General features: G+C 40.7%; 1 protein-coding gene across 3 annotated transcripts in view; it reads right to left on the bottom strand.

Moving 5' to 3' along the window:
• Positions 1 to 12,147, bottom strand: part of OIT3 (oncoprotein induced transcript 3) — a 32,692-nt gene that overhangs the window by 17,149 nt on the left and 3,396 nt on the right. For 2 of the 3 annotated variants that reach the window (XM_037130562.2, XM_037130563.2), the window contains exons 2-3: positions 10,945 to 11,319; positions 9,397 to 9,504 (exon numbers count right to left, since the gene is read on the bottom strand). In XM_037130562.2, the coding sequence (XP_036986457.2) occupies positions 9,397 to 9,504; positions 10,945 to 11,319 (483 nt within the window). The remainder of the gene's footprint in view (positions 1 to 9,396; positions 9,505 to 10,944; positions 11,320 to 12,147) is intronic. The other variant, XM_053664013.1, reaches the window with a different exon arrangement.

Genomic DNA, 12,147 nt, shown 5'->3' with positions numbered 1-12,147 from the left:
CAAACACAGGGAGGCTCCCAAAATGAAGAGACAAAGAAACATGGCCCAAATGAAAGAACGGAACAAAACTCCCAAAAAAGAACTAAGCAAAATGGAGATAAGCAACCTATCAGATGTATAGTTCAAAACACTGGTTATCAGGATGCTCCAGGAATTCACTGGGTACTTCAATGCTATAAAAAAGACCCAGGCAGAAATGAAGGTTGCATCAAGTGAAATAAAGAAAAATCTATAGGGAACAAACAGTGGTGAGGATGAAGCCAAGAATCAAAACAACAATTTGAAACACAAGAAAAGAAAAATCATTCAATCAGAATAGTGAGAAGAAAAAATAACTTAAAAAAATAAGGAAAGGTTTAGGAACCTCTGGGATATCTTTTTTTTTTTTAAGATTTTACTCATTTATTTTTAAAGGGGAAGGGAAGGAGAGAGGGAGGGAAATATGAATGTATGGTTGCCTCTCCTGTGTCCCCCACTGGGAACTGGCCTGCAACCCAGGCATGTGCCCTGACTGGGAATTGAACCTCGACCCCTTAGTTTGCAAGCCCATGCTCAATACACTGAGCTATACCAGCCAGGGCTGGGACATCTTTAAATGTATCAACATCTGAAGAGGAAGAGCAAGAAACTGAAAACTTATTTAAAAAAATAATAAAAGAAAACTTCCCTAATTTGGTGAAGAAAATACACATACAAATCTAGGAAGTACAGGAGGTTCCAAACAAGCTGGATCCAAAGAAGACCACACTAAGACACATCATAATTAAAATGCTAAAGGTAAAGATAAAAGATAATCTTTTTTTTATGTTTTTTAAATTAATTTTATTTAGTTATTTTTCAAGTACAGTTTTTTTTGTCTATTTCTCCCATCCCAGCCTCCCCCACCCCTTGCTCCCCACCTCCCTCCCATTTCCACCCCCCTTAGTTCTCGTCCCTGTGTCCTTCATATTTGTTCCTCCAAATCCCTCCCCCTTTTTCCCCTTAAATTCCCTTCCCTCTCCCCTCTGGTCGCTGTCCCCTTGTTCTCTATTTCAGTGTCTTTGGGTTTTTTTTTAGATAAAAGATAATCTTAAAAGAAGCAGGAGAATAGCAGAGTTACCTACAAAGCAGTTGTCAGCTGATTACTCAAAAGAAACTTTGCAGGCAAGAAGGTACTGGCAAGAAATATTCAAAGTGGTGAAAGACAAGGACCTAGATTACTCTATCCAGCAAAGCTATCATTTAGAATTGAAGGGCAGATAAATTGCTTCCAAGACAAGGTAAAGCTAAAGGAGTCCATCATAACCAAGTCATTATTACATAAAATGCTATAGGGAATTATATAAGAAAACTCAATGGGCAAAAACTAAAATCTTTTCCATTAAGATCAGGGACAAGACAAGGATGTCCACTTTCACCACTTCTATTCGATATAGTACTGGAAGTTTTAGTTATCAGACAAGAAAAGGAAATAAAAGGCATCCAAATTGGAAAGGAGGAAACAAAACTGTCATTGTTTGTAGATGACATGATAGTGTACATGGAAAATCCTATAGACTCTACTCAAAAACTGCTCGAACTAATAAATAAATTTGGTAAAACAGCGGGTTACAAAGTCAATATCCAGAAATCAAAGGCATTTCTATATACTAACAATAAATCAGCAGAAGCAGAAATCAAGAAAAAATACCATTCAACATAGCAAAAACAAAAATGAAATATCTGGGAATAACCCTAACCAAGGAGGTAAAAGAACTGTATGCAGAAAACTACACAACACTGAAGAAAGAAATCAAGGAAGACACAAGCAAATGAAAATGTATACTGTGTTCATGGATTGGAAGAATTAACATCATCAAAATATCCATACTACCCAAAGCAATGTACAGATTCAATGCCATACCTACCAATGGCATATTTCACAGACATAGAACAAACACTTCAAAAATTTATATGGAATCATAAACAAGCCTGAATAGCAGCTGCTATTTTGAGAAAGAAGAACAAAGTAGGAGGAATCACAGTACCTGATATCAAATTGTATTAGAAGTCCACTGTAATCAAAACAGCATGGTATTGGCATAAACACAGGCACATAGACAAATGGACAGAACAGAGAGCCCAGAAATCAACCCAACTCTCTACAGTCAATTAATATTTGACAAAGGGGACAGTAACATAAAATGGAGTAAACATAGCCTCTTCAACAAATGGTGTTGGGAGAACTGGACAGCTACGTGCAAAAAAATGAAACTTGAGCACTCACTTACACCATACACCAAAATAAATTCAAGGTGGATAAAAGACTTAAATATAAGCTGTGAAACCATTAAAATCCTGGAGGAGAACATTGGCAAGAAAATCTCAGATATTTCACGCAGCAACTTTTTTACTGATATGTCCCCTAGAGCAAGGGACATAATGGAAAGAATAAACAAATGGGATCTCATCAAAATAAAAAGCTTCTGCATGGCTAAAGAAAATAGTATTAAAATAAAAAGACAACCAACTGTATGGGAAAACATAATTGCCAATGATACCTCAGACAAGGGTTTAATCTCCAAAATATACAAAGAATTTACACGACTCCACTCTAAGAAGACAAATAATCCAATTAAAAAATGGGCAAAGGACTTGAACAGGCACTTCTCCAAGGAGAACATACAGAGGATCCAGAGAAACATGAAAAGATGCTCAATATTGCTAGCTATCAGAGAGACGCAAATTAAAACCACAATGAGATACCACCTTACACCAGTCAGAATGGCTATCATAAACAAAGCAACAAACAACAAATGTTGGAGAGGTTGTGGGGAAAAGGGGTCCCTGGTTCACTGTTGGTGGGAATGCAGACTGGTACAACCATTATGGAAAACAGTATGGAATTTTCTAAGAAAACTAAAAATGGACCTGCCTTATGACCCAGCAATTCCACTGCTGGGATTATATCCTAAGAACCCTGAAACACCAATCCAAAAGAACCTATGCACCCCAATGTTCATAGCAGCACAATTTACAATAGCCAAGAGCTGGAAGCAACCTAGGTGCCCGTCAGTACATGAATGGATCAAAAAATTATGGTACATATACACAATGGAATTCTATGCAGCAGAAAGAAAGAAGGAGCTCCTACCCTTTGCAACAGCTTGGATGGAATTGGAAAGCATTATGCGGAGTGAAATAAGCCAGGCAGTGAAAGACAAATACCATATGATCTCACCTTTAACAGGAAGCTAAACAACAAAACAAACAAGCAGGCAAAATAAAAACAACGACACTGAAATAGAGAACAGGGGGACAGGGGAACAGAGGGGAGAGGGGAGGGAATTTCAGGGGAGAAAGGGGAAGGATTTACAGGAACTAGTATAAAGGACACATGGACAACAACTAAGGGGGGTGGAAATGGGAGGGAGATGGGGGACACGGTGGGGGGTAGGCTGAGATGGGAGTAAAGACAGAATACTGTAGTTGAAAAACAATTAAAAAAATGATGAACATTAATGAACATTAAAATGGCAATAAATTCACAACTATCAATAATTGAACCCAAATAAACTAAGCAAACAAACAACAGGAACAGAATTATAGCTATGGAGATCATTTGGAGGGTTATCAACTGGGGGGAGGAAAGAGGAAAATAGGGGGAAAGGTGCAGGGATTAAGAAGTGCAAATTGGACTTTCAGCCAAGATGGAGGCGCAGATAGATACACTTTGCCTCCTTGCAAAGCCAAAAGAAGGACAACAACAAATTTAAAAACAAAAACAACCAGAACTGACAAAAAACGAACTGTATGGAAGTCTGACAACCAAGGAGTTAAAGAAGAAACATTCATTCAGACCAGTAAGAGGAGCAGGGACAGGCATACAGTGTAGAGAAGAATCGTGGCAAGGTGGTGGCTGGCGGACTGGGCAAGCTGGGGCAAACTGGCCCCTGATGGAGTTGGTGGTCCCACATTTGCCTGCAGGTAAACCGGGAGGAACAAACGGGGAGCAAGACACACTGTGCAATACAGGGTTCCAGCATGGGGAAATAGAACTGCAAACCTCTGACTGAAAAAGATCTGTGGGTGTTGTGGTGGCACGAGAAACTCCCAGCTTCACAGGAGAGTTTGTTGGAGAAACCCTCAGGGTCCCAGCACATACACAAAACCACCCACCCAGGAATCAGCACCAGAAGGACCCAATTTACTTGTGGGTGTTGGAGGAAGTGACTGAAAGCAGAAGAGAGCTGAGAAGGCAGCACTGTTCCTTCTTGGACCCCTCCCCTACATACAGCACCACAATGGAGAGACCAGGGTTGCTCTGACCAGGCAAGTACCTAAGCCTCTGCCCTGTATTATATAACCAGCATGCCAAGACAGAAAAAAAAAATAGCCCAAATGAAAGAACATATCAAAGCTCCAGAAAAAATACAGCTAAGCGATGAAGAGACGACCAACCTATCAGATGCACAGTTCAAAACACTGGTAATCAGGATGCTCACAGAAATAATTGAGTATGCTCACAAAATAGAGAAAGAAGCAAAGGCTATGAAAAGTGAAATAAAGGGAACAAACAGCAAAGGAAAGAAAACTGGGACTCAAATCAATGGTTTGGAGCAGAAGGAAGAAAGAAACATTCAACTGGAACAGAATGAAATAACAAGAACTCAAAAAAATGAAGGGAGGCTTAGGAACCTCCAGGACAACTTTAAATATTCCAACATCCGAATCATAGGCATGCCAGAAGGAGAAGAGGAAGAGCAAGATATTGAAAACTTATTTGAAAAAATAATGAAGGAAAACTTCCCCAATCTGACAAAGGAAGTAGACTTCCAGGAAGTTCAGGAACCTCAGAGAGAACCAAAGAAAATGGACACAAGGAAGCACACACCAGGGCACATCATAATTACATTAGCCAAGACTAAAGACAAGAAGAGAATCTTAAAAGCAGCAAGAGAAAAGGAGAGAGTTACCTACAAAGGAGTTCCCATAAGCCTATAAGCTGATTTCTCAAAAGAAACTTTGTAGGCAAGAAAGGGCTGGAAAAAAGTCTTCCAAGTCATGAATGGCAAGAACATACATCCAAGATTACTCTATCCAGCAAAGCTATCATTTAGAATGAAAGGGCAGATAAAGTGCTTCCCAGATAAGGTCAAGTTAAAGAAATTCATCATCACCAAGCCCTTATTCTATGAAATGTTAAAGGGATTTATCTAAGAAAAAGAAGATAAAAAACCAAACAGTAAAATGGCAACAAACTCAACTACCAACTGAACCCCAAAAAACAAAAAGAAAAATGAACTACACAAACAGCTATAACATGAACAGAATCACGGAAATGGAGATCCCATGGAGAGTTATCAGTGGGGGAGTGGAAGGGAGAGAGAGGGGGAAAAGGTACAGAGAATAAGTAGCATAGATGGTAGGTACAAAATAAACAGGGGGGAGGTTAAGAATAGCATGGGAAATGGAGAAGCCAAAGAATTTACATGTACAGTCCATGGGCATGAACTAAGGTGGGGGAATGCTGGTGGGTTGGGGGGTACAGGGTGAGGGGAATAAAGGGGAGAAAAAATGGGTTAACTGTAATAGTATAATCGATAAAATATATATATTTTTAAAAAGAAGCACAAATTGTTAGGTACTAAATAGACAGTTAAGAACAGTATAGGTAATAGAGTAGCCAAAGAACTTGTATGCAAGACCTATGGACATAACTAAGGGGGGCACTGCTGATAGGAATGGGGGTAGCAGGTGGAGTGGGGCAAAGGGGAAAAATTGGGTCAACTGTAATAGCATAATCAATAATACATATATTTTAAATATTTAATTTATTTATTTTTAGTGAGAAGGGAAAGGAGGGAGAAAAAGAGGGGAGAAACATCAAGGTGTGGTTGCCTCTCATGCACCCCTAACTGGGGACCTGGCCCGCAACCTAGGTACGTGCCCTGACTGGGAATCGAATTTGTGACTCTTTGGTTCACAGGATGGCACTTAATCCACTGAGCCACACCAGCCAGGGCAATAAAATCTATTTTTAAAACAGAAAATAATCCAAGATTTTACTTTGAATGGGGTGGGTAGGAAATGGAACAAATGGGAGAGTTAAACATTTCACTGTATACCTTTCATGCTGTTGCATTTAGGTACTATTTAAATATATTATCTATTCAAAGTTATGTTAAAATAAAGGCAAAGAAATAAATGAATCAGACTACTTGTGGTGATCACATTGTAAGGTATATAAATGTCAAATCTCTATGTTGTACATGTGAAACTAATGTAATATTATATGCCAATTATACTTAAAAAACATAGTGAAGAGAAATAAATGAAGAAGTCCTGCCTTAAAATAAAGCCAAGCCCTGACAAGTGTGGCTCAGCTGGTCAGAGCATTGTTCCATAACTGAAAGGTTGCAGGTTTGATTCCTGGTCAGGCCACATATCTAGGCTGCAGGGTTTAGCGCCCTGCCCACATGCATGAGATTCCCTGGTCTGGGTGCCTACATCCCTGGTCTGCACCTATGACCTACTACCAGTCCTCCCATGCAGGGGGGCAACAATCAATGCTTCTCTCTAACGCCAATGTTTCTCACTCTCCCTCCTTCTCTCTCTAAAAAAAGCAACGAAAAAAATGTCCCTGTGTGAGGATTTTGTTCTAGATCCACTGGAGTCTGCACACAAAAACATTCATCACATTAAAGGGAAAAGAGGTTATCTTCAACCTTGGGTTTTCCAACTCTATTTTCTTCCAATTCCAGACAACAGAACCAGAGCATGTATGCAGTTCAACAACTCTGGATCTCCTGCAAGTAGTCTGACTCCCCTTTCATGCTACTTAGAGAAACCAAAATTATATTCACAAAGCTGTAGGAGGATGTCCTTAGACAATTCTAGACCCAACTGTCCAACAGAAACACAAAGAAAGCCACACAATTAAATATTTTCTAGTAGTAATACTTAAAAATTTCTTAACAGAAATTGATACAATTAATTTTAATAATATATTTTATTTAATCCAGTATATCCATACTATTTCACTTCAATATGTACTCTTTTTAAAAATTATTGACATATTTTACATTTTTAAACTAGTCTTCGAAATTCAGTGTGTATTTCATACTTATATAGCATGTCTCAATTTGGATGTTAAATTTTCATGAGAAATATATTTTTTCTGTATAGAGTCATAAAATTTACAGTTGGCTACTCAAGTTTTCCCAAACACTTTCAGTTTTCCAATGACTGAATCAAGTGTCAATTTTTAAAACAAAATTAAGTAAACTTCAGAGGACTTCCACCAAGATGGAGGCGTAGGTGGGAACACTTTGTGTCCTCGCACAACCAAACCTAAAAACAACAAAGTTTTAACAACAATAAACGTAACCAAACCATTCAGAAAATCGAATATGGAGCCGAAAACAATCAACCGCTCAGCTAAACCAGTGAGAGGGGTGAAGCCAACAGCGGAGTGGGTCCAGCAAAAAAGATCCCCCGACCGGGGCAGTGCACAGGCAGCCGAGGGCACGAATCCCAGGTGCTGGCTAGCTACGGGCAGACCCAGGGAAGAGGTGCGGCTGGCTGTCTGTGGTAGGTCGCGCATTTGCACACAGATAAACCAGTGAAGAGGTGAGCATTAAGACAGATGCGCAGGCCCCTGCGGTGGCACAAGGCTGCGGCATCGCACATTTGTGCTCAGATAACCAGGCGGGGGCGAGTGGTGAGGTAGACTGGGTGAGCGGAGAGGGCCGCCATTGCTTCCTCTCTGACTCCGCCCCCGCATACAGTGTCACAAACCAGCGACCTGGGTGGCCCCGCCCTGGTGAACACCTAAGGCTCCTCTCCTCATACCTAACGGGCACGGACAGATCAAAACATGGCTCAAGAACAACTCAGAGCCCCAGAGCCGATAAATCTAAGTGATGAAGAAATAGTCAAACTTTCAGATGCACAGTTCAAAACACTGGTGATCAGGATACTCATAGAACTGGTTGATTTTAGTCACTAATTAGAGGAACAAATGAAGGCTAAATTAATTGAAATGAAGGGAAATACACAGGAAACCAATAGTGATAGAAAGGAAACTGGGACTCAAATCAAGGGAGTGGACCAGAAGGAAGAAAAAAATGACCAAACAGAAAAGAATAAAAAAACAAGAATTCAAAAAAATGAGGAGAGGCTTAGGAACCTCCAGAACATCTTTAAACGTTCCAACATCCAGATTATAGGGGTACCAGAAGGGGAAGAAGAAGAGGAACAAGTGGAAACCTCATTTGAACAAATAATAAAGGAGAACTTCCCCAATCTGGCAAAGGCAATAGACTTCCAGGAAATCCAGGAAGCTCAGAGAGTCCCAAAGAAGTTGGACCCAAGAAGAAACACACCAAGGCACATCATCATTATATTAGCCAAGATTAAAATGAAGGAGAGAATCCTAGAAGCAGCAAGAGATAAGGGGACAATCACCTACAAAGGAGTTCCCATCAGACTGTCAGCTGATTTCTCAAAAGAGACCTTACAGGCAAGAAGGGGCTCGAAAGAAGTATTCCAAGTCATGGAAACCAAGAACCTACATCCAAGATTGCTCTAGCCAGCAAAGCTTTCATTTAGAATGGAAGGGCAGATAAAGTGCTTCTCAGATGAGGTCAAGTTCAAGGAATTCATCATCACCAAGCCCTTGTTATATGAAATGTTAAAGGGACTTATCTAAGAAAAAGAAGATAAAAAAAGATGAACAGTGAAAGGACAGCAAACTCACAGTTATTAACAACCACACCTAAAACAAAAGCAAATTAAGAGGACAGCTACATCAGGAGTGAAACATAGAAATGAAGATCACATGGAGGGTTAGCAACAGGGGAGTGGGAGAAGGAGAAGGGGGGTGAAGGTACAGAAAATAAGTAGCATAGACAGTAGATAGAAAATAGATAGGGGGAGGGTAAGAATAGTAGGGGAAATACAGAATCCAAAGAACTTGAGACACATGTTCATGAACTAAAGGGGGAGGGAATGGTGGGTGAGGGTCGTGCAGGGTGGAGGGGAATGGAGGGGGGGAAATAGAACAAATGTAATGGCATAATTAATAAAATAAAAATATATAATTAAAAAATAAATAAAACTTGGGGAAACAAACTCAAAAAAATAAATAAATAAAATTAAGTAAACTTCAAGTTCAGATCTCCAAAGTAGTCCCATTTCCAGAGCCTGGTAATCACACCTGGCTACTGACTCCTGAGCTGCACGGCGCTGTTCCCGACTGTTTCTGAACATGGTGTAAAATTGCCTTGAAGCTTTAGTTATGAACCAAAAAGGCAAACACCATTCCAGGTGTTCAGAGACACAAACCAGAAAAACGATGGAGCTCTGAGTCAGGGAGTTTGTCATTCGTCCCTTTGATCTTAGTGGCCTGTTTCCACTTCAAGGTTAGTTTCTTACCGAAGCAGGTCTGCTGGTCAGGGCCCAGCATGGTGCCCGGAGCACATGTGCACTCACTGGTGCCCAAGCAGCTGCCGTGGCAGTCCTCATCGCAGATGTCGTAAAAATCTGCGGAAGGACACAGATGGCTTCTGTGAGGGACAGGACCAGCGGACACACTCCTTCATGAATTCAACCTACTAGCTTCTAGCCAACACCAAGAGAAGTCTCCACAATGGAATACAACTTGGTTGCAAAAAAGAAAAAATTTTACCCTTCGAGACAGTATGGATGGACCTGGAGAACATTATGCTAAGTGAAATGAGCCTGTCAGAGAAAGACAAATACTATATGATTTCACTCATATGCGAAATCTAAACCACAATTAAAAAAAAACCCCGAGAAATCACACTGTTCAATGATTACATAAACCCCGTAGAAAGAGACACAACCCAGGGATGTACTTGTCATTCAGATCAGTGATTTCCAACTTCAGATCCACAGGCTCTTGTCTGGTCACAGAGTTTCTGCAAATCTAAAACCTTGCCAAGCATGAGCTATAGATTAAACAAACATTACCTCCTACTTTTCCTATGCACACTTTTTTAAATGTATATAGATTTTGATAGGGGACTGTAACACAAAAATTTATTTAAAAGTATTATTAACCTAAAGTAGTTTTCCCCATATGATTTTAAAAAATCAGTGGATACTAAGCACAATGCTATCACATAGATGGCTAATATATATTTTAAAAAGGGGTCCTCCATACTTAAAAAGGTTATACACTACTTAGATAACCTAAATCATCATTTCATTTTCTTTTACAAAAATTTATTGTATTTTTCCATTAGTATTCAGTTCCCTTATATTCTCCCCCCCGCCCACATCACCACACTGTTGTGGGGTCTGTGACTCCTTCTTCCTTTCTGCTCAATCCCTCCATCCCTAACCTCTCTCGCCCCTGCCACACTCAACTGTTAACCTGCCATCTATGAGTCTGTCTCTATTTTGCTTGTTAGTTCACTTTGTTCATTAGATTCCATATATAAGTGAAATCATATGGTATTTGTCTTTCTCTGACTGGCTTGTTTCACTTAGCATAATGTTCTCCAGGTCCTTCCACACTGTTGTGAAGGGTAAAACTTCTTTTTTAAGGCCGAGTAGTATTCCATTGAGTAAATGTCCCATAGTTGTTTTATCCACTCATCTATTGATGGACTTGGGCTGCTTTCATATCCTGGCAATTGTAAATAATGCTGCGGTGAACATACGGATGCTTACGTTCTTTCAAATTAGTGTTTTGAGTTCGTTTTCTGATGCTTTGTTTGAATGAAATGAAGACAAAATAAACAAAAATGATCAAAGTCATAGCTCCTTTCCCTTTCTATTCTCTAGGAATGTTTCAGAAATTTAAGAAGAGACCTCAAAAATCACAATCCAGAGGTATATGTGGCTCTAAATCCACGTTACTCAGCCTCTGGGATACGACCACGCCTGAGTTTCACATAGCGCTTTTCTTTTCGATGTCCTGTGCAGGAGGACCAGGAGCACAGGGAAGATACTCACGACCACAGTAGACATGAAAGCAGACACTGGGCTTGGTCAGGCGATACACATAGTAGCCTCCAGGGCAAGCCTTGATCTCCACGGTGGTGTTCCAGAGGCAGCAGTTCCCGTTGAAGCTCGCACAGGCCTGGCGCTGCACAATGCCATCACCCTCTAGAGGGTGGCTGCCATTGAGCCAGACAGGCGCATGGGTTCCACAGTGGTTTTCTGGTATGCAAAAGGTGGGCATGGCATCTCCTGCCATGCTTGTGAAGCGGTACCACTCCCCGTCCACGTGGTTGTCACACAGAGGGGGGGCTTGAGACTCTTCAAACTGGTGGTCAGTGTTCCTCCAGGGCTCATTCAGACTGATGTAAGCAGAACAAGGATCTAGAGCTGGAAGTGGAGAGAGCACTTCACAGGGTGTGATACATCTGATCCCTGAGACAAACTGCCTGAGCCCACCTTCTAGGTCTAGCATTTTGGCTATCTGGGGTTCAGAAAGAAATAATCTAAAGTCCCCAAAAGTAGCTGTTTAAGATTCCCCAAGCTGACTTAAACATGTCTCCCAAATGCCTTTTACAAAATTATTTCAAATCTATCTAAGGTTTAGCGTTAGCATTGGACTAAACGTTACCCACAGAAACCAACTGATGGAAGGAGAGTTGTTCAGAAGAAGGGAGGTTAGGGTTGCAGTCTCGCTGAACTCTGCTCGGACAGACAGTATGGCAGACAGTATTTTGAGTGTCACGTTCACACCTGGAGGCGATCCTTCCTGGAAGCAGTGAATAAATTCGGAATCCAGAGGAAGGTGACTAAGCGTGAAAGGAAGCCTTAAATAATCTACTCGGGAAGAAGCTGAGAACTGCAGTTTAAAGAAGACTGGAGAATGTGCATGTTACTTTTCAAACGTCTGGATTGGGCTTGTCGAAGAGGAGTTAGGTATTCAGTTACAGGATCAAGAATAAATTGTTACGGGGAAGCAAATTTTGTTCAGCTGTCTAGTAATGGAAAGGTATCACAGTGTGGTAAGCTGCGCATCTTTGGAAATTTTCGAAAAGTATTTGGATAGTCATTTGTAAGCAAAATTGCACCTGGAATTTTGCACTAGTGGAAAGTTTGACTTGATACTGAATGTGAGGAACTCATCCCACTGAAAAAGAAACAGCCTCTGGCACAAGTCAGCCATTGGGAAACACACGGAACACTGGCAAGTGGTCACCG

Source organism: Artibeus jamaicensis, unplaced genomic scaffold (genome assembly GCF_021234435.1).
Source record: "Artibeus jamaicensis isolate MK-2021 breed Jamaican fruit bat unplaced genomic scaffold, CSHL_Jam_final contig_332, whole genome shotgun sequence".
In the NCBI taxonomy this organism is placed as follows: domain Eukaryota; kingdom Metazoa; phylum Chordata; class Mammalia; order Chiroptera; family Phyllostomidae; genus Artibeus; species Artibeus jamaicensis.
This window is presented reverse-complemented; position numbering and strand designations above follow the sequence as displayed.